The sequence below is a fragment of the Nelumbo nucifera genome, chromosome 2 (assembly GCF_055504915.1).
Source record: "Nelumbo nucifera cultivar China Antique chromosome 2, China Antique-T2T, whole genome shotgun sequence".
Lineage (NCBI taxonomy): Eukaryota > Viridiplantae > Streptophyta > Magnoliopsida > Proteales > Nelumbonaceae > Nelumbo > Nelumbo nucifera.
In genome coordinates, this window is record NC_142650.1 from 60902593 (window position 1) to 60929062 (window position 26470).

Below are 26470 nucleotides of genomic sequence, written 5' to 3' on the forward strand. Positions count from 1 at the left end.
TGATATTTATAAAACAATCCGCCATTAACAAGACGAACTTATTTTTGTTATACTGAGAAAATTAAACCGAAGATAGAAGTAAATTGAGCTCTGGTAATCAAGATTGTTGATAAATGAGCTCTTGCCAACATTTGGATATATCCACAAATCAAGATTGTTCGTCAATTGAAGGTAGCCTTGCCATGTGTTGTCTTTTCTGCTCTAGGTACGTAGGCCAAGCTAGGACCGATACGATACGTTTGATCACCGTAAGTGCAGCAACCTTCAGAACGGTTTTCAATTAATTTGCATCCGGTTCCGGGTGGGGTCCAACTGTTTTCAATTAATTTGATTTTTCATTTTTTTAAAGCAACCTGTGAATCATTTTTCTTGAGTCGAACGGTATTCCGGTTCAACCGTTAGGAACAGTGCCTCAGTGGTTTTGTCTTTTGTAACCAATCGGGCTGAACAGTTCAACCACCCGGATTAATGACATTTCTAAAACCGTGTCATGCCGCAAGTGTCAAGTGACCCGCATGTAAAAGAGCAGCCCAACCCACCCTGTCCACAAATAAATGTGCAGATTGGGTCAAGTGTTGCCAACCACCTCACATAGGAGTGTAATATTCAGCTCAAGATCGGTTCGATAGATTTGCTACCCACCCCACGAAGACATTCGGGAGTGTGGATCTGCTCTTGCTCTTCACACCGACTTACAGTATGTCTTGCCCGTACATCCAGAACATTTCCTGTACTTCTATTTATTATTCATGTGAAGATATTGTTAATGAATGTGGCTGCGAAGTCGGTGTAAGGCATGTTCTGTAAGAAGCAGATCCCAATTATTCCGGGAACAGAGGACCACATAAGCTACAAATAAGCAAAACTGGACTCACTTCAATGTGTGGTGGAACTGTACGAAGGTGAATTTGTATTTTGTAAGGCTTGCAAGCAAAGAACTTTGTTTTTCTTTCAACGTAAAATACTAAAACTATGAAAAATTTTCAGTGAATTTGTATTTTGAGGGGTTTTAAGCGGTAGAGTAAATGTCATTGTTTTATTCTCAGGACAGGACCGGTGGGAATAAAGGATTCTGTTAGAGCTGAAATGCTTGCTGCTTTGCAAAGTTCAAATTCCAAGGAGCTCATCTTAGAAAACTTGTTGATCGAAGGAGAATCTAAGTTGTAGTGGGGTGGCTGAATAATCTGGAGTCTGTTATGTGGTGTTACCAATGTTTTCAAACAGTTGTTGACTCGGACAGTCAGACCATTTGGCCCGGAAATTATCCAGGCAACCAGTTCCATTTTACCTCAAACCCGATCAAACCCGATCGCTGGTTAAAAACTATTAAATTGATCAATGACCTGTTGGCCCGGGCAGTCAAACCATTGACCCATTCAATAGGTTTTGGCCATTTTTTTTATTTTAATTATTCTTTTAGTTTTTAATTTTTTTTGCCAGAACAAGCCATCCATTCAAATCAGATGATCGAATTGTCAACCCAAAAACCAGTGGCCAGAATGGTTCTGATTCCAGGTCGATTTTTAAAACATTGGGTGCTACAGAAATTAAATCAAGAAATCCAATGGTTAACAAGAAATTTGAACGTGATAGTAGATAGAGTCAGGAGATCAACAAATGCAATCGCTGATTATCTTCAAGGGATTTTTGTAATGCCTAAAGTTTATTATTAATATTAATAGTTTTTAACTTGTCAAAAGAATCCAACCTAGATTTTAAAATCAGGTTGAAAATTAAAAGCAGTTCCGCATAGTTTTCCTTCTTCAGATGCTTGTAAAGAAAAAGGCAACAAGATTTCATTTGCATGGTTCATTGCCTTTGTAGCAAGTGGCATGTACTGTTGATGTGTTAACAACATGATCTTCAAATTCTCTGATTCAATAATTAAAAAAAAAAAGCCCAAGACTGATTACAATACAATGTGCTGAGAAAAAAAACTTTTCGTTTCAACAATGACTCAAATATGATACAAATGACCTCCCAATAACCATAAATACAAGGAAATCAATGTTACCTAACCTGTATCACAAAATCTTCATCGGGAGACCGAGGCCAGACCCAGCAACTGCCAATTGATTGCTAATACCTATGCATATTTGGTCCAACCTGATCATGGTAAACATTATATTCATCTCTTGAAGGCATTCTAGATTTCATACTTGTTTGCAGTCCTGAAAACCCTTCACTAGAGCCAGTTTGCGTTCTCGACATAGGCTGCAATGTTGGAAATCCTTGACGATAGCCAGTTGGCATTCTCAACATAGGTTGAAGTACTGAAAATCCATCACTAGAGCCAGATGGCATTCTCGGCATTGGTTGCAGTTCTGGAAACCCATCACTGGAGCCAACTCGCATTCTCGACAGAGGTTGCAGTCCTGTAAATCCATCACTAGAGCCAGCTGGCATTCTCAGAAGTGGTTGCAGTCCCAGAAGTCCATCAATAGAGGTAGTTGGCATTCTTGGCACTAAATCTGCATAGGAAGGATAGGTGTATCTACTTAAAGCAGGTAGACCAATTCGTGCATTCAAGTAGGGATCAACATATGGCTTCTGAGTAGAAATTCTAGTTGCAGTGTCCAGTTGAGGTCTGGAAGTGTATCGATTGGCCTCAGCAGGTCCAACTCGCATATTGGGATTGGGATAATAACCTGCCAAACTTAACACAGAAGCAGAATAAGACCCCAATGAATTGGCATGAAGATGAGTAGTTTCAACTTGGAAATCAGTTGGTACCCTGAATAGACCAGCACATCCAACAGGAATCTCCATGGTATCACCAGCCTTAATATCTGGAACAGTGGTTTCTGGCATTCTTACCATATCCACCACTTCGTTTGATAATGGCAATTTATCAAGCTTCTCTTTTAGCGATAACTTGGCACATTGAAGTGCTTCCAACACACTCTCCAAGCCATTGGTTGTTTCATGCACAATCACCGCATGGGAATTGTTTTGGCTGTATAGTAGTTCTCGTTCGGAAAAATTCCCACCCATAGGAGAAGATTTCTGTGCCAATTGATGATTAGGGAGCCCAGATGGAGGAGGAAGAGAGTTATTCTGAGACCAATCTTGCTCCTGCTTCTTAGAGTCAACTTCTAGTTTCTCTTGGCATGAAAAAGAGAAAATAGCTGGGAGTTCGTTACCAGATGTACTTTTGCTATTGCTGGACTGTTGATCCAACAGGCATCCCATATCATCATTCCTATAGGGAAGGAAGGCACTGGGAGCTTGGGCTTCTACTTGATCATTGCAACAGACATCTTCTGCTTCTGACTTTGCACCTTGGCCATGAGAAGGGACCATGTCACCAGGATCTGTCATTTCTGCCCTGATATCATCCCTTTTTTCAGTGATGTCTGACCGATTCCCAGGTTCACACAAACCCTTCATGGTTCACAAACAAGAAACAAAGACTTAATTTCAAGTACAACAAGAACACAATATCCAAACATAACCAAGCATTCCGTATTGTAAGGATGCAAGTGATTGAAGTAAACAGAAAAAGAAAGGAGATAAATCATAGGATTTTTTATCAAGTGGGACAACACATGTGAAGATAGCTTTCTGTTTGCAAATAAAGGTCAATATGCAAGTCTAGATCATCCAGTAAATAGAATGCCCTGTCAATTTCCAAATGAAAAAAAAAAAGGAGAAAGAAAGAAAGAAAGAAATCAAGGCATCAAAAGCTAGTTACAGAAAAATTTTAAGTCAAACTGATCAGTATCCCAAATCCCATGAAGGATCAGCACTGGAGTTCCATAATTATTGGTAACAAAGCAACCTATTCTCTAACAATGGTGTTGAAGTACTTGGCCTGCTCTTTTGGATGTGGATATCACAAACATTACCGAGTATTGATCAAGCTTTTTTTTAACCATGTAATTTGAAGATAAAAGGTGTGAGTAGGTGACCATGTATTTCCAACAAAATGCAATACACCTTTTATGCTTTGCAACATAGCAGGGGTTTGCTGAGTTTTGTAGAATTGAAGGTATATAAATGTTATGCAATTTTAAAATGTGCATATGAAGAATACCAGAGTACAACTGTAATTTTCTTTGAACCTTTCCTCCCATTCTCTCTGAGCCTTTTCTTCTGCCTCATATTGACCTATGAGCTGGGCCTGCTGCTCTAATGCTCTTTCCATATCTGCATCTTGCCCGCTTCCATTAACATAAAGGCCAATTTTACCCACTTTCTCTTCCTTGTCTCTAGGACCTTTCAAGGTCTCAGGCCCATCTTTGAAGCATCTGTCAGCTCCATTTTCTTGAGCATCAAGCAGGAGAGGCCCATTGTTTACCTCATCTGCTGCAGATCTGACAACATAAACAAAAGGCAGAAAGATTTTATATATGAATATGGTGGTAATGAATCCAATGATTTTCTTTTATGTCTTTATATGTGTTGAGAATGCATCCAAGGTGTCTTGGAAAACAATAAACCACAATGAGAAATTCTTGGTTACTCTTGAAGTGGACACAGAACATCCTACAACATATGGCACATTTGCAAGCAGAGGATACCAACACCACTCAATAGGTTCAAACTGAGAGGTATTCAATTGCAATGACAAATTTTCCATACCAAATTAACCATTTTCATCAGTTTATATATCCTAGTGTTATAAATGTGGTAGGATACCAGTGTTATTCAAATTCGATTCCAAAATTTTCCTATACCTGATCAATGTTTTAAAAGTGCAAGGTGCAAGAAAAAAGTGCAAAGGGCTTTTTGTGCCCCAGGAACAAGGTGCAAGAAAAAAGTGCAAAGGGCTTTTCGAAGCATGGTGCAAATTTTTAAAAAATTCAAAAAAAAATCCAAAAAAAATACAAAAAAATGTAAATTTTCAAAATAAATCAAGAAAAAATATAAATAGTATTAATTAAAAATGCAAATATTAATTTTAAACTAAATGTTTCAAAATATTATTAGCTCAAATTAAAATACATAAACATAACATATAAAGCATATTTAAAGTGAAAATGCAAATATAAAATAGCACAACATATAAAACATATTCAAGCACTATAAATAACACATATAAAAAATATATAACACATAACTTTCAAACTCTTTATTACTTTCCCAATCACATCATATCAAAAAGCTAATGTGACGTTAAATATCTTTCATTCCTAATTTCACGAGCTGCCTTTGTACCAAGCCCCTTAAGGCAAGCCCAAACAAGTCCATGTTAGGGTCTTAAATTCTTAATTCGTACGAAAAAAGGTTTTATAAATTTAATTATAATTCAATATCTTTAAAAAAAATGACTTGTATAAAAAAAAAGTGAATGAACAACATTAGCAAAAAGGAGTTGAGTAGAGGCATTCACCTTTTCAAAGGGGTTGTGCCTAGGACTAGGCAAGACACAAACCTTGAAATGCACCTCATCTGTGCATCTAGGCATGCCTTTTATTTATTTATTTATTTATTTATTTATTTATTTATTTATTTATTTTCGAAGATAAAAGAGTTAAAGTACTCAAGAAGAAGAAGAAGAAGAGGAGGGCCCTTGAATAGGCGCCCAAATACAAATGGGCCCTGAAGAATGCCTTTTCTTAACATTTGAAAAAAAAACTACAAATGAGCCCTTGAATAGGTGCCCAAATACAAAAAACATGAAAGGACATAAATGCCCTTACACTCTCAACACTCCCCCTCAAGCTGAGCATAAATATTTGTCATGCCCAGCTTGTTCAGATTATTGTCAAGCTTTGATTTTGAGACACCTTAATAAGACAATCGGCCAATTGATCTTCAGACCTCACAAAAGGTAAACAAATCTCTCCACTAGAAGCCCTTTCTCTAATGAAATGTCGATCAACCTCTATATGCTTTGTACGATCATGTTGAACAAGATTGTGGACTATGTTTATGGCTGCTTGATTGTCACAATATAAAATCATTGGAGTATCAATCTGCACTCCCATTTCTGTCAACAAGTTCTTCAGCCATAACAATTCGAAAACTCCATGAGCCATAGCTCTCTGCACTCTGCCTCTGCACTAGATTGAGCCACAACTGATTGTTTCTACTTCTCCAAGATACAACATTACCACCACCAAGGTACAATAGCCAGAAGTAGACTGCCTATCATCAATAAAACCTGCCCAGTCAGCGTCAGAATAAGCCTCTACCTTGAGATGCCCATGATTAGAATACAACATCCCTTTTCCTAGACATCCTTTTAAATAGGCAAGTATTCTATTCACTGCTTGCATATGAGATGATCTAGGCCTGTGCATATATTGGCTAACCACACTCACAGCATATGATATATCTGGTCTAGTCAAACACAAGTAAAGAAGGCGACCGACAAGTCTTTGATACATAGCTTTGTCAAGAAAGACATCTCCATCGTCAACTCCCAACTAATGATTAGGATCAATTGGAGTTTCAGCTGGTTTACAATCCAATTTCCCTACTTCCTAAAGTAGATCAAGGACATATTTCCTTTGAGAAATATAAATGCCCCTCTTTGACCTTGCGACCTCAATCCCTAGGAAATGCCGAAGATTTCCAAGATCTTTAATTTCAAATTCAGTAACAAGAAAAGACTTATGTTCAGCAATTCCAGAGATATCATCCCCTATGATAATGTAGAAATACTTAGTAGCCACGAGTGTGAGGTTCCATACCCACACTTGGTTATTTTAATTCGTTTTAAGTTGGGTCGGCTGGCCTTATCCTATCTTTCTTTTTTTTATCTCCTATTCTTGTAAGGAAACTAAACCATATAATGAAATTTATGGGGTGGCAGAATCATCAACCGATCCCCTTTCTCCTCTCTTCTCCTCTCTCCCTCTTCCCTTCTCTCTTCGAAGCCTAGTTCTCTTCTTTCCTTGCAGTAAGACAGAAATCTACTAGTTTTCTTCAAGTTGGTATCAGAGCGATTGGCGAGAAAAACTAGGGTTTCCATGTAAGCCTGATCTGGTCGGCTACATGAAAATCCATTAGATCAAGACCTCTGCAGCAGCTGCCTGGTTCTTGGAGGCTACTGGAGTACTGTAGACTGCCCAAGAAGGTGAAAGATTTAACCAGGAAGAATCAGAGATCAAATTCGATCAAGGTAGGGTTTCAAACCAAAGAGGACGATCAGAATTCTTTTTTTCTGAGAAAGAGTTCAGATTCGATCAAGGTTAAGGTTTCAAACCAAAGAAGATGATCAGAGTTCCTTTTACTGAGAAAGGTACAACCTTTAAGCAGCATAATAAATCTGAGATCACCTTGCTGTTTTTAAAGAATCAAGACCTGTTCTTTGCTGATCTTGACCTAGGGTTCTGGTGTTTTGATTAAAGTTACAGTTCTGGTTCTTATCCTTTGCTGAAATCAGTTTCTGGACTGTTATTCTCTGGTGTTTTGATTAATGTTACAGTTTTGAGAAGGAACTGTCACTGAAATTAAGTTCTGGTTCTTATTCTTTGCTGAGATCAGTTTCTGGATTGTTGTTCGTTGTTTTCTTGGTATTTCAGTAGAAAACTAGTTTTCTTTAGTCTTCTTGTTGGAGTTTTGCGACCTATTTAGTTTGAAAAAGGTTGGAAGTGAGATGAAAACTCAAGGGGAAGGTTTTGGGACTGGTAACATGACTGAAAATTCATTCCAGATTACCACTGTTAGGTTTGATGGAACAAATTACTTGGAATGGGCCCAATCGGCAATGATGGCCATTGGGGGTAGAGGAAAATTAGGGTACGTGACTAGAGACAAAGAAACCAGCCAAGGAGGATACATCTCATTCAAGATGGGTTCAAGAGAACTACTTGGTGATAACTTGGCTATGCAACTCTATGCAGGCCCACATCAGCCGAAACTACCTTTGGGCAAAAACAGCCAAGGAAATCTGGGACAGCATGAAGGAGACTTATTCTCAACCTCTTAATGTGGCTAGAGCTTATGAACTAAAGTGTGAAGTAAACAACCTCAAACAAGGGGAAAAGCCAGTCTCAGTGTATTTTGCTACTCTGAAATCTCTTTGGCATAAAATTGATCACTTGGAAACTATTGAATGGGAAAGCCAGAGGGATGCAGAAACATATAGAAAACTGATTGAAACAAATAGAGTTTTTGAGTTCCTAGCCAGTCTAATCTCAGATTTTGATATTACAAGACAGCAACTTCTCACTAGGGAGAGTGTGACTCTATCTCAGGCCTATTCATTAGTCCACAGTGAAGAGAGTAGGAGGAAGGTGATGCTATCTTTTCAGCCCACAGAAGCAGATATTTTTTGTGATCATTGCAAGAAGCCCAAACACACTGGGGATACCTGTTGGAAGTTGCATTCTCACCTAATGCCAACTAGACTTAGAAGCAAGAAGGGGAGTGCTAATGTAGCAACTACTACTGACAATGCATCTTCTTCCAGCACAAGGACCACATCTTTGGATGCCTTAGCAGTTGTCCAGGCTGTACTGACACAACTAGAGAATGAAGCTGGTATTTCTGGATCTACATCTTAGTCTTCAACTACCACACCTGCTCATCCTACTTCAACCCTTGCTCATACAGGTACAAGAGAGATATTTTTTGTGATCATTGCAAGAAGCCCAAACACACTGGGGATACCTGTTGGAAGTTGCATTCTCACCTAATGCCAACTAGACTTAGAAGCAAGAAGGGGAGTGCTAATGTAGCAACTACTACTGACAATGCATCTTCTTCCAGCACAAGGACCAAATCTTTGGATGCCTTAGCAGTTGTCCAGGCTGTACTGACACAACTAGAGAATGAAGCTGGTATTTCTGGATCTACATCTTAGTCTTCAACTACCACACCTGCTCATCCTACTTCAGCCCTTGCTCATACAGGTACAAGAGCTACCGCATGTCATGCTTCTATCCCAGGTAACACTAGACCTCTCTGGGTAATAGATTCAGGTGCTTCAGACCATATGACCAGCTTATCTACTTTGTTTAGCACCTATTGTTTATCCTTTGGGAGAGACAAAATTTCTATTGCTGATGGCTCCCTTGTGCCAATTTCTGGCAAGGGAGACATCAGATTATCTGATGCCATCACCCTATCCTCAGTTTTGCATGTTCCCAAGCTTAGTGTTAACTTGCTTTCAGTTATTAGTATTACTAAAAATCAAAACTATTCAGTAACCTTTTTCCCTGATTGGTGTTTTTCAGGATCTGGAAACGAAGAAGGTGATTGGGATTGGCCATGAGATGAATGGAGTCTATTTGCTTGAACATTCACAGGGGAAGAAGAGTGAAGTGGGAAATTGTTTGTCTCTCAGTCTTGGAGTAAGATTATGCTTTGACATAACCGCTTAGGTCATTTGTCTTTTGGGTCTTTGAAGAGTCTTTTATCCTTCGAGTAATTAAAGAAGCAACCTTCCTTTTGAAATTGTGCATATTGATGTTTGGGGGCCATATCATACTCCTACCATGGGAGGGTACAGATATTTCTTGTTATTTGTTGATGATTATACCCGTTTCTCATGGGTTTATCTTATGCACTCTCAAGATGAAGTCATTTCTTTGACCCAGGCTTTCCATCAGATGGTTCTAACCCAGTTTGAAACCAATATCAAAACTCTTAGATCCGATAATGCCAAGGAATACTTTGCAAAACCCTTGGCATCCTAACTCCTTGATCATGGGGTCATTCATCAGAAAACCTATCCTCGTACACCTCAGCAAAACGGGGTTACTGAGAGAAAAAATAAACATATCTTAGAGGTAGCCAGAAGCATCATGCTCAACTCTAATGTTCCCATACGCTTCAAGGGGGATGCAATCCGTATAGCCGTGTACCTTATTAACAGGGTTCCTTCACGGGTTCTAAACATGCAAACTCCGTTCAGTCTTTTGTATCCAGATAAGGACATGTTCACTATTCCCCTCAAAACTTTTGGGTGTACTTGTTTTGTTCAAATCCTTGGACCTCATTGCTCCAAGTTTGATCCCAAAGCTACTAAATGTATTTTCCTTGGGTATGCACAAAATCAAAATGGATATTGTTGTTATGAGCCTGTTTCAGGGAGGCGGTTTGTGTCCATGGATGCCACTTTTTTGAGGATATGCCCTACTATTATAGAGCTTCTCCTCAAGGGGAGAGTAGTGAGGAAGGGATTTCAGTTTCAGCCCCAAAAGTTCATTTATCTGTCCCAGTTACTGAGGGAGAGAGTTGTGAAGAGGGTGAGGGTTGTCAAAAATGCAAAGAGTTGAGTGTATCACAGAAAGTGGTGGAGGCAAGTTGATTCTCGTGCTCAACAGCAATCTAGGTCAATTCCAACCAGTGTTTTAAAAGGCGTGGGAGGCGTACGCCTACAGGCGCGCCTCCAAGCGAGGCGCTCCCAAAATGCCTTGAGGCATATGCCAGAGGTGCTAATACCTCTAAGGCGTACGCCTCTTGCGCTTTTTTCATGAGGCGTGCTAGAGGCGTACGCCTCTTGCGCCTCATGCACACTTGATATGAAAATACAGGAAAAAAAAAAGAAAACATAAATAAAGGAAAGGAAAGGAAAGGAAAAGAAAAGAAAAGAAAGGGAAAGAAAAGGAAAAGAAAGGGAAAGGAAAGGAAAAGAAAGGGAAAGGAAAGGAAAGGAAAGGAAAGGAAAAGAAAAGAAAGGGAAAGAAAAGGAAAGGAAAGAGAAGAAAAAAAGAGAAAAGGAAAGAAAAGAAAAGGAAAGGGAAGGGAAGAAAAGTAAGGGGAAAGAAAATGGTTTGCCCCCTACTCCGCTTCGGCGAGCTCGCTTCGCTCGCTAGCCTTCGCTTCGACAAGACCCCCCCTTTGAACTACTGTTATGCATCTTTATTCTTAACATAAAAGATTTTTATTAAAAATAAAGAAAAAATGAGATCCCCCTTTCCTCTTCATCCTCCTCCTAACCCCCCCCCCCCTCCTCTTAAGAAGGCTCACGCCTCCTTGTGTTCAGGAGGATTAGACCTCTTGTGTTCTAAATTATGCATCACGTCTCCGCGTTTTAAAACATTGATCCCAACATCTTCTACAACCCTAGATCTAGACACTACTACTGCTCCCACAGTTGATCCCACCATTACAGATGCTCAGCCTTCACTGCTAGATGACCTTGATCTTCCAATTGCAATTCGTAAAGGGAAGCGTCGTTGCACCTCATCCACTGCCCATTGCATCTCCAAGTTCCTTTCCTATGATTGTCTCTCAGAATCCTATAGATCTTACCTAGCATCTATTGCTATTATTCCTATACCCAGAAAAGTGCAAGAAGCCCTTCTGATGCCTGAATGGAAGGAAGCAATGGAAGAAGAGATGGATGCTCTTGTTAAGAACAACACATGGGAACTAGTCAACCAGCCTAAAGGGAAGAAACCTATTGGATGCAGATGGGTGTTTACTATGAAATATAATGTTGATGGTACTATAGAGAGGTATAAGGCCAGATTGGTTGCAAAGGGATTCACACAAACTTATGGCATAGACTATACGGAAACCTTTGCACATGTTGCAAAGATGAACACTATCAGAGTCCTACTATCCATTGCTGCAAACTTCTCATGGCCACTATTTCAGCTGGATGTTAAGAATGCTTTCCTCAACAGAGACTTGCAAGAAGAGGTATACATGGAACTACCCTTGGTTTTTATAGTACAGAAGTAGGAAAGAAAGTTTGCCTTTTGAAGAAGGCCTTGTACGGACTGAAACAATCTCCAAGAGCTTGGTTTGATAGGTTTTGACTAGCTTTGGACAAATTCGGCTACATACAGGCTCAATCAGATCACACTCTCTTCTTTAAGAAGACAGATCTTTCCCTGACTCTACTTGTAGTCTATGTAGATGACACTATGATAACAGGGAGTGATATTAGTGAAATTGAAACCCTTAAACAACATCTTCACAAGGAATTTGAAGTGAAAGACCTAGGGGAATTGCACTATTTCCTAGGAATTGAGGTAGCTCGATCTAAGCATGGCATTTTTATCTCTCAAAGGAAGTATGTTCTGGACTTATTGGAAAAAATTGGAAAGTTAGGAGTGAAACCTGCTGACACACCTGTTGAGCTTAACCATAAAATAAGTGTAGAAAATGGAGAACTTCTTGAGGACAGGGCTATGTACCAAAGGCTGGTTGGGAAACTTCTTTATCTCTACCTAACTCGGCCAGATATTTTTTATGCTATTAGTGTTGTTAGCCAATACATGCATTCTCCTAGGATCATCCACCTCCTTGTAGTAGAAAGGATTCTTGCCTACTTAAAGAGACGTCTAGGGAGAGGTATACTCTTCAAGAATAGTGGTCACATGAAAATAAAAGTGTATACAGATGCGGATTGGGCTAGATGTGTTGATGACAGGAGATCCATATCTGGATATTGTGCATTTGAGATTGAAAAAAACCAATTTCTAAGATAGCTTTTTGAATTTGTTAAACCAAGCTCTAGGGGACTGTTTAAGGCCATAAAGGGATTTCTTCAAACGACAAACCTTTCCTTCACTCCCAGGGATGTTCACTCCAGGAGGAAGTTCCATGTAGACCTCTTCCTGAAGGTCGCCATTAAGGAAGGCATTCTTAACATCCATTTGATACAAGGACCAAGAATAATGGGCAGCAAGAGACATGATAACTCGAATTGAATTCATCTTGGCTACTGAAGCAAAGGTTTCCTGATAATCAATGCCGTAAGATTGAGTATACCCTTTTGCCACAAGCCGAGCTTTATACCTTTCACTTGAGCCATCAGCTTTATGCTTCACTATGTAAACCCACTTACACCCAATAGGAACTTTGCCCACTGGAAGAGAAACAACGTCCCATGTCTGATTTTTCTCAAGCGCCTCAATTTCCTGGTTCATAGTATCCTTTCAATGAGGGAACTGCACTGCCTTAGTAACACTGTGAGGGATAAAAACAAAAGCAATGGAAGAGATATAGGCACAATAAGAGGGAGATAAGGTATCATAAGAGACATAATTTGAGATAGGATATTTAGCACATGTCATTTTTGCTTTACAAACCGCAATAGGAAGGTTAAGATCAGAAACCACACTAGGAGGCTCAGTAACAGGTTCACCGCAAGTATAAAAAACAAGAAGAGGTTCAGAATCCAAATTACCTGAGTCTAGGAAGTCAAACCGTAATGGATATTCAATCTCTAGAGTCATCCTCCTTTTCCGTCTAACGAACCACTAGTGCCAAGACTGAGGAATAGGAGGCACAGGAGGAGTATTACTACCACCACAAGGAGGAAGAAGAGAAGGAGAAGGATCGACAATACCAGTTATAGCTGGAGCAGGAATCGGCATACAAGAAGGAGTCCAATCTTTACTAGCATTCTCCCCCTGAAGAGAAGGACGAGAAGAGGAAAAGAAGGGAGTAGGCTCAAAGAATGTGACATCTTTAGACACATACATTTTTCCAAAGCGAGGGTCATAACAACGGTACCCTTTTTGGACTAAAGAATATTCCAAGAAGACACACTTAATAGACTTTGGATCAAATTTCAACCTAAAAGGACTCATGTCATGGATGAAACAAACACACCCAAAGACCTTAGGAGGAAGATGGAAGGTATCCTCATCAGGAAAAAGCAGTTGATGAGGAGACTAGAGATGAAGGGTCCGCGAAGGAAGTCTGCTAATAAGATATACAACTATTTGTGCAGCATCCCCCCAAAACCGAGTTGGGACATGCATCTGGAATAACAATCCCCTGGCAACTTCAACCACATGTCTGTTTTTCCTCTCTGATACCCCATTTTGTTAGGGGGTATGAGGACATGAACTTTGGTGACTTGCTCCTTTCTCTTCAAGGAAAGTCTGTAAGTGCTTCTCAAAGTATTTCTTAGCATTGTCAGATCTAATAATCTTAATCTTCTTTTGAAATTGTGTCTCCACTATATTAAAATAGCCTTTTATAATTGAAGGAACTTCATCTCGGCTCTTGCCACTCTTCATCAAATACAGCCAGGTATACCACGAGTAGTCATCAACAAAGAGAATGAAATATTTATAACCACCCATATATGGAACAGAATAAGGTCCCCAAACATCAATATGTATTACATGGAAAGCAACATTACTTCTCTTGTTACTTGCAAAATATGTGGTTCTACATTGCTTTGATAGTTGACAGACCTCACATTGTAGACCAGAACTAGACAAGGACTCAAACAGAATAAGAAACAAAAACTTCAATGAACCAAAAGGCACATGCCCAAGACGGTGATGCCACAATTTCAATTGACTTAGTTTTTCATCATGACAGAACTCAGACTGACACATTAACCCAAACTTTGGAGACTAATCAAGAAGATAAACTCCATCAGCTTCATGTCCACTACTAATCGTCTTCCCCGTACTTAGATCCTGGAAGACACAATAAGATGGAAAGAAGGTTACAAAACAAGTATAAAACTTTGTAAGTGAGCTAACAAATAAGAGATTTCTATGCAGTTGTGGGACACGGAGAACTGATTTCAGAGAAAGGTTGTTGGTAAGTTTAACTTCACCCAAACCCGAGATTGGGGTCTGAGATCCATCAACAACAGTAATCTTACCTTTCCCTGAAAAAAGTTTATACGTGGTAAAGTAGGAAGGCATACCAGTCATATGATCACTAGCTCCTATTTCAATTATCCAAGAGCTAGAGGATGAGGCATGACACGCAAGTGTAGTACCTAATTTTGCAAAGGCACTAGAAGGTGTATGTGAACCAGCAGATGTAGGCAACCCACTCTTTTCAAGATGGATCAAGATGCCTCTCAATTTTTCCATCACATCAGAGGTGCCATGAGTAGATGCCTGAGCAAAAGAATTTCCCTCAAGCATGTGAGTCTGAGAATGATGACTAGTTGTAGCAACATGAGCATTAACCTTCTTTCCAGTTTTAAACTTCTCAGGCTTTAGGTTGGGATTTAGTTTCCAGCACCTATCGTTGGTGTGCCTTGGCTTCTTGCAATATTCACAAACTACCTCTTCAGGTTTACCAGAACTCTGTTTGGGTTTTATAGACACAAGAGTTGTGTGCTCACTAACAGGAACTTGCATCATCGCAATCCTCCTATTCTCTTCATTCTACACTAAAGAATATGCTGTGGAGAGTGACAAAATATCAACACTAAGGATGTGTTGCCTAGTGAAATCATAATCGGCATTTAGTCCAACAAGGAAATCAAAAACTCGGTTTTTCTCAATGCACTTCCTGTATTGTTCAGCATCAATAGGATCCTTCCACTCCAAAGCTTCTAAATGATCCATTTCTTCCCAAACTGATTGTAAGGAAGAGAAATACATGGCCACCGATTTCTCCCCCCGTCACATATTACATGCTTCTCTTTGCAACTGATAGAATCTAGTCGTGTTCTTCGCTTGACAATAAGTTGAAGTTAACCTATCCCAAATGTCTTTAGCTGTTGAAAGGAACATATAGTTGCGGGCAATGTGAGGCTGCATAGAGCATACAAGCCATGACATAACCAGCAAATTATCCTGATCCCATTTGGAATAATTTGGATCTTCGGGCTTCGGCTTAGCTTCCTTACCGATAATAAACCCAAGCTTACCTCTTCCACCAATTGATTAGCTGATTGAGACCATTCAAGAAAATTTGTTCCATCAAGTTTTACAGTAGTAATTTTCCCTCTAGCACTATCATTACTTCCCAAGAGGACATAGGTAGGTACATACACATCCTTGTGTGAGTCCATTAATCACCACCCCTCTAAAAACACTTTTCTCACCAACACCATGATCTCCCAACACTAGATGAACACCCAAACACCTTTCCTTGAAGGTTAAACACGGGCTACAACAATAAAACAAAAGAAAAGAAGGTGTTAGTGGCAAAATAGGGGAAGAAAAAAATTCCCAAAAAAGTTTTAGGTCTCCAAAAAATCTGAGACTACTTCCTATAATCTCAGAGATTTACCACAATTTATACGCAAGTGGATTTAACAACAACCAGCACACAATGCGAGCATGCAAGCCCTAAACTCCAAATTTTTTGCCAATTTTCATCTGAAAAATCCAAGAAAATGTAAAAGAGCTTCATATCTCCATGATATGTATATCAAAATTCCTCTAAAACGAGGCACATCAATGGGTGTCAAAACCGTAAATGGACGCCATCGATTGTACAGGCTACTGACGTCAACCGGCAGCGTCCTGACATCAGCAAGTTCATCTGTGAGTCACAACCAGTGGCTGATGCTCTCCTTGATCTTCCAATGCTTTGATACCAAGTTAAAGTACTCAAGTTAAGAAGAAGAAGAAGAAAGGGTTTTGTCAAAAAACTTAGGTGTGTTGTTGTTCACACCCTGAAGAAGAACCAAACTAAAATAAAACCCAACTAACAAAAGCCCCTTACCCATAAATCATTGTACCTAATTATCATTTTCATCAATTTCTATACATCCCATTGCCATAAATGTGGTGAGGCAATAGCTAGTCATTGCCTCTCTAATTGGTATGATTACCATTCAGTACCTAGGCAATGACTAGTCAACAAAAATGATATGTTCTAAATTTAAGATATTGATGCAATCTATAAATAAGTTAATACAAGTCACCAAGGTTCAAAAAACGTTACGTATCGGCCGATAGGTATCGTATCGAGCCCTTCCTGATATGCCCCTACAGGGGTTGTATCGGGTCAGGGCCTGGTTCAGAGGATAACCGGGACTTAAATCGGCCCCTCTGAACCAAAATCGAAAAAAAATAAGTGGAAGTTAAAAAAAAGGGTCGATATGCCCTACCAGCGTATCGGCTAGTATCGATACTTTGAACCTTGCAAATCACAATTATGCAATAAAAGAATGATATTGAACATTTAGTTTATAGTCTTTGTTTTGCAAACATTAAAAAAGAAAAAAGTTAGGCTGGATAGGTTAGGATAGAGAAGTACAGACTTTCTTTTCCAAAAGAAGAGGACAACCTTTGACTATCTGGTGTGCCCTTTATCTAAGTAACTCCATACCAAAACACCACTAGGCCATTATTATCCAATGTTGGTCCCATCTATTTGGAGTCTTGGGAGGTATTGATTGGATATGGTCCTAACCTTTGACATGCTTTTTTTTTTTTTGCACACAGTGGCCACCCTTAGACATCTACATACCACAAATTGGAATTTTGATCGATAACATCAAACTTTCATTAGAATATATATGCTAATAGTACATGACAAATAAGTACGAAGTGTACAAGGTAAAAGGGCAATGAGAGATAAAAACTCTTCTCTCTCCCCACCAAGGTTCAAAGTATTGATACAGGGCGATACGTCGATAGGGAGTAACGATACTCTTTTTTTTGTTTCTTTTTTATTTTTTTTTAATCTGGTTCAGAGGGGCCGATTTAAGGCTGGTCTACCCCCTAAACCACTTCCCAACCCTTGTTTGGCTAAAGTTTCTCTTCCCACCCCTTGTTTGGCTAAAGCATCCACTACAGAATTAGTACAGCATTTTATCCAGTTGAAAGAGATTTCCATCTCTCTTGTCAGCCATCTAAATTTCTTCTTTTCATTGCTGTAAATCCACATCATCATCTCATCACTTTGTATTCAATTAATTACCAATCTCGAATCTCCCTCAATAATTAGTTTTCTAATATTCAGTTCTTTCGCCCTTTGTATAACCTCCATCAAGGCCAGAACTTCTTTTCATTGCTGGAAACGCTCGAGTCTTTTATCTAGGGAGAGGTTGAAAAGTCTAGGGAAGGAGGTTGCTAAGGTAGAATTCCCCCACCAAAGGTCTTTCCAGAATTTAATTTTTGAACCATTCCCTACTTTATATCTAATAAAAGGAAAAAAGGTAGGGTGTGAAGAGACTATACCTTTCCAAGGGTTTGAAGACTTTACCCAATTCGAAAGGAGATTGCTATCCCATCTGTTATTGCTTAATCCATATTTGCTTGTGACGACAGCTGCCCAAAGAGCATTGGATTCGATGGGGGACCTCCACAGCCATTTACCCAGAAAAGAAGTGCTTTTTTCTTTCAGATGTCCAACTCCTAGACCCCCTTCCTCCTTTGGATTGCAAACTTGATCCCCAGCTTACCAAATGATTTCTTTTTTCCCCTCCTCTATCCCACAGAAAGTTTTTTTTTTTTCTCAATTAAATTTCTTTCTTTCATCGGAATTCAGAACACTGAAAGGAAATAGATAGGCAAATTTGCTAGGGAGGCTTTTAGAAGTGTGAGTCTTCCCCCTTTTGATAGATAACATCTCTTCCAAGATGCTAACTTCTCACATTTCTCCATCACCGGCCCCCAAAAGCTAAAGGATCTTGGGTTTCCTCCAAGCGGCATCCCTAAATAGGAAATAGAGAGGTTTTCCACTTTGCATTCCAGCACTAATTTGAACTGTTCAAGGAGATCCTCTATTATAGAATTTATGGCTACTATGCTGCTTTTGCTGAAATTGAACATCAAACCCGTGATTAGTTCAAAACATTCAATTATTCTTTTTGCATTAGTGATGTTCTCTATGGAGGCATCTAGAAATAAAATGATATCATCAGCAAATTGTAATTGAGAAATAGGAACCGAGTTCCTCCCTATTTCAAAACCTTTCACCAGATTAAGAAGGTTGGCTTTCTCAAAGAGGTAATTAAAATATCCATCACTACAGTGAAGAGGAAAGGAGAGAGTGAGCAGCCCTGTCTTAGCCCTCTACTTGCTTTGAAGTAACCTTTTAGTTCCCCATTAACCATCACTGAAAACCATGAAGAGCCAATGTAACCTTTCATCCACCTAATCCATCCACTACCGAAACCCCTCAGTTTTAGGCAATCTAAGATGCAATCCCAATCTACTTTGTCATAAGCTTTTTCAAGGTCTAATTTAACTAGAACCCCGAGCTTCCTAGAAGCTTTTCTGTCTTCTACATACTCATTTGCAATTAGGATGTTGTCCACAATTTGTCTTACCTTGACGAAAGCAAACTGATTTGGGGATATCAATTCTCCTAAGGCTTCTTTGAGCCTCCTTGCTAACACCTTGGCCAAAATTTTGTGAATGCTTCTCACCAAACTTATTGGTCTAAAATCCTTGACCTCCAAAATTCCCCCCTTTCTTTGGGATAAGACAAAGGAAGTTTGAATTTAATCCTTTATTTACAATGGAAGAGGAGTGGAAATCCCTGAAAAACTCTATTAGATCTTCTTTAACAATCTCCTAGCACTTCTGAAAGAAGAACAAGGGGAAACCATCTAGCCCTAGAACCCTATCTCCATCCATGCTAAAAACAGTCTCTTTAATTTCTGATACTTCAAAGCTTCTTTCCAGCCAAGACTTCTTTTCTAAGGGCAGGGTCGAGCCTTCCCAACTCCTCAAGAGATGGCTGCAAGCTCTCTCCTTAAGAGTACAGACTTCTGAAGAAGGAAATAAAAGCTTCTGTGATCTCCTCAACATTCTCCACTTCCCATTTGTCCACTTTCAATTTAGAGATGAAATTTTTGCTGCACCTTCCTGAAGCGTAAACATGGAAGAATATTAAGTTATTGTCTCTTTCCTTTAGCCATCTCACTCCCAATCTCTGCCTCCAATAAATTTCATCTCTTCTGACTACCATCTCCCACATTTTCCTCAAGTCGGCTTTCTTACTCTGCCTGAGTTATCTATAGAACCATTTTGTTCCCTTATATCTAACTCTTCCAGCTCCGAAAGAATTAACCTTTTCTCATCTTCAAAGGCCTTGAACTCTTCTTTTCCCCAAACTTTTAACTTCCTTTTTAGAAATTTTAGCTTTTGTAATAGCTTGTAACCAGCCCATCCCTCCACATTACATTCCTTCCACCAATCAGCTACATTTTTGGAGAAGTCCTTGTGCAAGGCCCACACTTTTTCCAGTCTGAAAGGGGATTTTCTTTTAATAGTCAATTCAGTATTCAGCACTAAGGGCCAATGATCAGAAGTGCATCAAGGCTGAATTTCCTGGAATAAGTTGGGAAAATTCTCTATTCATTCTTGAGAAAGGAGAAATCTTTCAAGTCTGCAACTGATGTTATTTTCCTGCATATTTGACCATGTGAACTGTCCATTCTTGAGGGGAAGATCACACAAGTTGTGTCTAGAAATGCTCTGCACCTTGAGTGCTCTTGACTGAATCTTATAACATTGAAATCTCCTTCTATACACCACGGAATGTCTTCCTCTTCATGCAAAGAATCCAACTCCCCCCAGAATCTCTCCCTCATAGGGAGAATTAGGACCATACACCCCAATTAAAATCCAGTTGAATCCATCTTTAATGTTGGTGAAGAGGACTGAGATTGAGTATTCTCCTTTGTCAATCTCCAAGCCTGAGAGTTCGTCTTCATTCCAAGCTAAGATGATACCTCCTGAAGATCCCACTATAGGAATGGCTGTCCATTTCTTACCCCTTAATGTCTCTTTGATTCTTGTAGAATGACTATGTCCAGGTTTGCTCTTTCTAAGGTCTCCTTCACTAGGTTTTTTTTGAGCTGACCTCCCAACCCCCAATCATTCCAATTTAAGATTTTCATTAAGCCTCTCTTCTGAAATTTCCCTTGTTTGTCCTACTACCTCCTGAATTTCGATCCTGTAACTAATCCCCATTGAAGCCTTTGTAATTCCTTTCTAGGTCCCTTTTTCCCACTTATTTCTGCTTTGTTCCTCCTCAGCTATTCCCTGTTTTTCTCCACTTGTCTCCCTTCTTTCAATTCCCAATAAGTTTGTAACTTTTCCAATCCTAATTCCACCAAATTAGGACAAACAAGGATTGGAAGAAGTCCCGGTTGATGACCAACGAGCTTGATGAGGATTGAGAGAAGAGACTGGCGAATATCTTCCTTGTCTACAACCATGGCTCTCTGAGTCCAAAAGCTTGCCATAATCTGGATTGGCTAATTGAGTTTGTTCTAGGATCTCGACACTCCCCCAAACTACATTCCCTTTGAATAGTTTTTGGACCCTTTCGAACACTTTTTCCTGAGAATCTGAATTGCACTCTGTTGCATAGGAGCTGATATCTTCCCCTAAATCGTCTTCCTCAGTAGTTGAAGCTAAACCAGAGCTCACTGAAGGAGTGGGAGCTTTGAAGACGTTACCTTTCTGCCAACCCGAGCTGGGAGGGGTTTCAGGCACTGAGAGCCCAGAGAATGAGGGGCTTTTGAGTGGGCTTGAAGAACTTGGGTCTGGGTCCCCCTAAGAGTCATGGGCCTTTAAGGATAGGCCCTGGATTTTGAACCGATTAGAATTCGGGTTGGGTTTCAGATCCTGGTTTCTGGGTGACAGTTTTGAGTCTTGGGAAGTCTTTAAGAAGGATCGAGACTGTCTAGTTTCCTTCCTAAGTTTGAACTTTTGAGCTTCTCTGTTAAAGTTCTCGCCACTGCTTTGAGACTCGCCGCCGACTTTGCTTCACCCTCTTGGAACTTGTCTGAGCTTGCATGTAGAGAGACGTCAAAGGAGGAGTTGCCACGTGGAAAGGAGCCGGTAGAGCGAGTCGACTTGTTCGTCTTCTCCACCTCTACAGAGATATAGAACCAGACGTTCCTATCGAGTAGGGGAATCGATCTAGGGATAACATGAACGCCTCGACTTTTCACTTTGATTCTGGCCTGGTTCAAGTCTGAGAGGTTCAGCATCTGGGCAGACTTCCTGGTGGATACCACTGATAATTAGAAACAACCTTAGGGAATGAAGATTCAGCAACTTCTTTCCAGTTTCTGAGTAGATTGTCCATTGACACATTTGAAAAAGAATCAATGAATTTCAGCCAGTGTACTGCTCTAATCAAAACTGTGTCCCTAACCTCTTCAATCCTTCACTACCGGATTCATTTTATGTTTTTTTTCTTATTTTATATACCATTAGCCAAATAATTAGTGAATTTCATACACAATGTTTTAAAAGGCTAAAGGCGTAGTTGAGGCATAATGGCCCAAAAAGGTGAGGCGTAAGCCTCAAAGTTTAAGGAAAAATTAATTAAAGTTTGTAAATTGATGAAAATAACATATAATACGCCAAATTAAAATGATAGAAAGTACACAAATCCATAAAACTAGAAGTTTATAAGCAAAAAGTTTTAACACTTAAGCATTAAATAAATTAATAACTAATCAACTAACAACTATAAACATTTTACATTTCATGTAAAAAACAATTTAGAAGAAAGGAAACAACTTAGTTGATTTGATCTATTATTATTAAAAATTAAGAAATATGAAAAATAACAAACTTGAGGCATTACAATTAGAATAATAAGAAAAATCTCACTTGATTTATCCAAAAGAAACTAAGAACTTAAGTAGTCCTTTTTGCATTGAACTCTCTTAAAACACTAAGAAAAACTAATAGAATTTTATTTGCCTCATTGGCTTTTCTTTTTTATTTTTTATTTGGCTTATAATTATTGAAGTGTTTTTTCTATATGTTTTACATTGTAAAAATTTATATTTTTTTGCATTAAATCACTATGTAATCATTGATATTTGAGGCTTACGCCTTTTTACGCCTCATGCCTTGAGGCTTGGGGTTTACACCTCATTCTGACAAAGGCTTAAGCCTCACATCAAAGTTATGAAGCTTACGCCTTGAGGCAAAATTTGTGCGCCTCACCTCAAGGCATACACCTCACGCCTCAAGGCTTAAGCCTTTTAAAACAATGTTCATACAAGTCTTTTTTCTATTTTATTGTTTCTTTAATTTTATTCTATATCTACATTGTTTCAAATAATTAGAGATATTGACAAATAAATACAACTTTAAAATAACTTTGTGGCTGAGTTTGATTAGTCATTCGTCAACTAGTCAACTTAGTCAATGCTTAGTCATTCTAGGTAACCACATCATGATTCATGAGTATCTACTGACTAGATAAATATGCATACATATGGATCTCAACTGACTAGTTGACACCTTGATAACACTGACACATCCTTTCTTTCCCTTTGTACACCACCATCTCTTGTTACTATCTTAAGAGTATAGTAGATTAGAGGATTACGATTTTTTCCATATTTTCTAATTTATTTGGCAGATTATAACTGTGATCAGGCTAAAAGTAGACACAATTTCCTTTTTTTTAGAAGAGATAAAGTATTGTATTATATCTTCTCTATAAAAACTCAGATTACAAGTATGTATTGAGTATGCATCATGTACAGCCAGAAACTGTACATCTTTCTGTGCATGCCAAAAAATCAGGCCAACTATAAAACAAAAAACAGAGTTCTTCAGACCCTTTCTTCAACTTGAATATAATTATCTACAGTAGACATAATACTTAGGTGTGCAAGGCAGAGTTTCATCCAAGCAACCACAATTTAACGTTTATGTATGTTTGCTGCTTCATATCACTCTTTTACTGATAAAAATTTGATCACTCTTGGTGGTTTACTGTGTAACATATAACATAATGCCATTGCTAACTTTGGCCCAAAGTTTATTCATAACCAGTTTTATCAAAGTGTCAACTAATCATTGACTAGTCAGTTAAGGGTCAGACTGATTGCATCACTACCTAGGATGACTAAGCATAGACCATTTTCTCTTTCTAATATGTAACCTGGCGCTCTGTATGTACTCTTACAGATATTTTTATTTTAGTATATCTTTATTGCTAGGCTATCAATCAAATATGGTAACTAAAGGTGACACATTGGGTGAAGACTTTAGAGAATTTTCACTTATTCGGTTAATGATATTATACAAAATTGGACACAAGTAGCAAACTCTTCTACAGTTAAAGATAGAGAGGTAATGGAGTGGAAACCTCCAGGTTTTAATAAGATTAAGCTGAATTTTGATGGGAGATCTCTCATTCTCTTGGCAACCCAAGGACGGCAGGTATTGGAGGAGTGTTCAGAAACCATATGGGCAAGGTGGTAGCAGGCCCAATTGGTCATGATGATTTATGGCACTACCACAAGGGATATGACTAGCAAAACAGATGGGGCTGCAACAGATGGAGTAGGGATTCAAAACTTGCCATTTCCTAGACGAATGAAAACTCTCCAGGAGTATGGTTGTATGGGCACATTTTATGGAAATCTGATGCTTAGAAAAGGAAATGTATAGCACTTTGAGATGGGAGAGAAGGACCGCAAATGGGATGGAAGACTCCTTAGCTAAGCAAGGGGCACTCAGGCAGCAGTTTCCTGGGCAGAATTGTAGTTCTTTAATAGGAATATGTCTAACCTTTTTATGTTAACCTTATGTTTTAAGTATCATTAATAAAATACTCTTTTACTGATAAAAAAACCTATTAAATATGGCAACTAAAGTTCTTTTGCTTGAGTGGAAATTTAGATTGTCATCTAGAAGCCATCCTTGGAAACAACAGGAGGTCTTGAATTGCCTCAACAAATAAACCAAACATAAAAGAGAAAGGAATTAGAGGCTGACCTTGTTTCTCTTTGTTTTATCTGGCGACATGACTTCCCCAGACGCTGTCTTGGAGAAGATCCAGTTCTAGAAATCAAACTGCTTCGCCGCCTCCTAGCCTGTTCCATGTACTTCTTTTGAAGATGTTTATGACCACCACTACAGCTTTTCCATGATAAACATTTACCAGGTAAAGAAGTACCTTGAAAGCCCAAACCAGGCAACTCCTCTGGTTCCTTTCTTAGTTTTGAAGTCACAGAGTTTTCCTCTTCCTTCATGGAATTGTCCTCTTTTGTTTCATAGAAGAGTCCTTCCTGGTCAGAGCTTGAATCAAGTTCTTCAGATAAGTCACTGATTCCATTGTCCTCAAGTATAGTTAGAACTTCTTCTGTTGCTTTCTCTGCTTTCTTTCTTTGGAGAGTCACAACCTTTAGCTGTTCCTCCAGTTCCATAACCTATTTTGAGTGTCAGGCAACAAACAAAATGTATAGTACTTGAGAAATTCTGAACAATTGAGAATAAGGACAGTCAATAATTCAAATAACTAATAAAGTTCCCGGTGAAAGAAAAGAAACATGATAGATATTTTATAACTAGAAACAAAAGAAAAGGACAAAAAGAAAAGAAAATATAATAAACAGATAGAAGGCAAACAAACATAACTTCTCAACAGTAGATCAAACAAGAAAACCTCCACAGAAAATGATGAAGATTTCAATTAAACTTACGCTTTTAGCCAGCTCATCAGCCCTCTGCCTTGCAGTTCTTGAAACAGATCTTTCAGACAGCAACCGAGCACGAAGGAACTCGATAGTCATAGCAGTGGAGTCCTCCATACCAGTTATTTGCCTGGAAAGTAAGAACGAAGTTATTCATCTTTCACTTACCAAAAAAATGTTATTCAGCTTCCCTTCAAAATACAAACTCTGATGTCTTCATACGTTATCAAAGCCCAAGCCCTTTAGCATTTCCGCAGCAAATTACAAAAGTAACTAAAAGCAACAATTAGCTTATGTAAGACCCCCCTAACTGTCAACAAATCTAATTAGCAAATACCTAAAACCTGTAAAATCCAAAACAAGCACTGATCACCCATAATCAGTAGTAGAGAAGAATTTGCAACTCAAGAAAACCTTAACTCACTCATTTCATCATTTAACTCAAGAAAACCTTAACTCACTGATCACGCATAATCAGTAGTAGAGAAGAATTAGCAACTCAAGAAAACCTTAACTCACTCATTTCATCATTTAACGCAATCCCATGAGTCCAAACACCCAGAACTCTTGTATCTCCCAAAAATTAAAAAAAAACAAAAAAAAAACAAAAGAAAATGTAGTAACATCATATACTTCTTCAAAATCCCCAAGTTTGTCAACATCCAGGATCCCTAGAGATACATCATACATCCCAACATTGTTAAGTTCCGAAACCCAAACAGTCAGACAGCCAAGTTCTCCACAATCAGATAAAAGAAGACCATAAGAAACACTAATCTATAAGCCACAAAGAACAAAAATAAATCCATGATTCCGTGCTCAATAACAAGTCAACTAGTAGCAACTTGAATGGGAAAGAAAATTTGAAGCGAGGGGAAAACGACCAAGCTTCTCTTTATACATCTTAATTACAAGCTAAAGCAAAAGAAATGGGAGTTCCAGCTCCCTACCTCTGATCTTGCACATCCTGGCCTTCATTCCCAGAATTCTGCATTTTCAGTAGCAAGCTCGAACCAATCCACAAGAACCCTAACTTCGAAACTTGAGCTGCTGCTGCTACATCAGTGTGAACCAAATTACCTGAAATTCCAATCACCTTAGCATCTCATACATCAAGTTGAGCTCATTCTAAGAACCCGATCTACGGAAACACTAGCAAATTTGACGAATTACAGAGAATTGGAACCCAAATTCGACAAGAAATTTGATCAAAGACGCCATTACATCGAAAAGGTATTTTTCATTTTTATTCTCCTTTCTCCTATCCTAGCCGACAGCCCGACAGTGACCGAAGAGGCAACAAAGAGAGGAACTCGCGTGCGCGCCCCACACCCTCAGGCGTCCAACACCACATTCCAATCGTATCGTATACTGGGAACATCTCCAGACGACAAGCATGGATGATGTTCGCAATGCACGTTGAGATATGTATGTGGGGCGCTAATGTGAACTCGGAAGAGAGTGGGGTGTGTTTGATTGGTG

General features: G+C 39.0%; 2 protein-coding genes across 2 annotated transcripts; both read right to left on the reverse strand.

The window, feature by feature from the left end:
- Positions 1-1844: 1844 nt before the first annotated feature.
- On the reverse strand, positions 1845-26255 carry LOC104586934 (uncharacterized). Its single transcript, XM_010244338.3, has 5 exons — positions 25939-26255; positions 24998-25118; positions 24291-24724; positions 4037-4316; positions 1845-3384 (listed from the first exon to the last, which is right to left on the reverse strand). Exons 1-5 carry the CDS (start codon positions 25980-25982, stop codon positions 2080-2082), a joined length of 2184 nt encoding a protein of 727 aa, XP_010242640.1. The 5' UTR covers positions 25983-26255; the 3' UTR covers positions 1845-2079.
- On the reverse strand, positions 4323-17750 carry LOC104586933 (uncharacterized). The gene is made up of 2 exons (XM_010244336.3): positions 14531-17750; positions 4323-14294 (listed from the first exon to the last, which is right to left on the reverse strand). Exons 1-2 carry the CDS (start codon positions 14976-14978, stop codon positions 14269-14271), a joined length of 474 nt encoding a protein of 157 aa, XP_010242638.1. The 5' UTR covers positions 14979-17750; the 3' UTR covers positions 4323-14268.
- Positions 26256-26470: the final 215 nt, after the last annotated feature.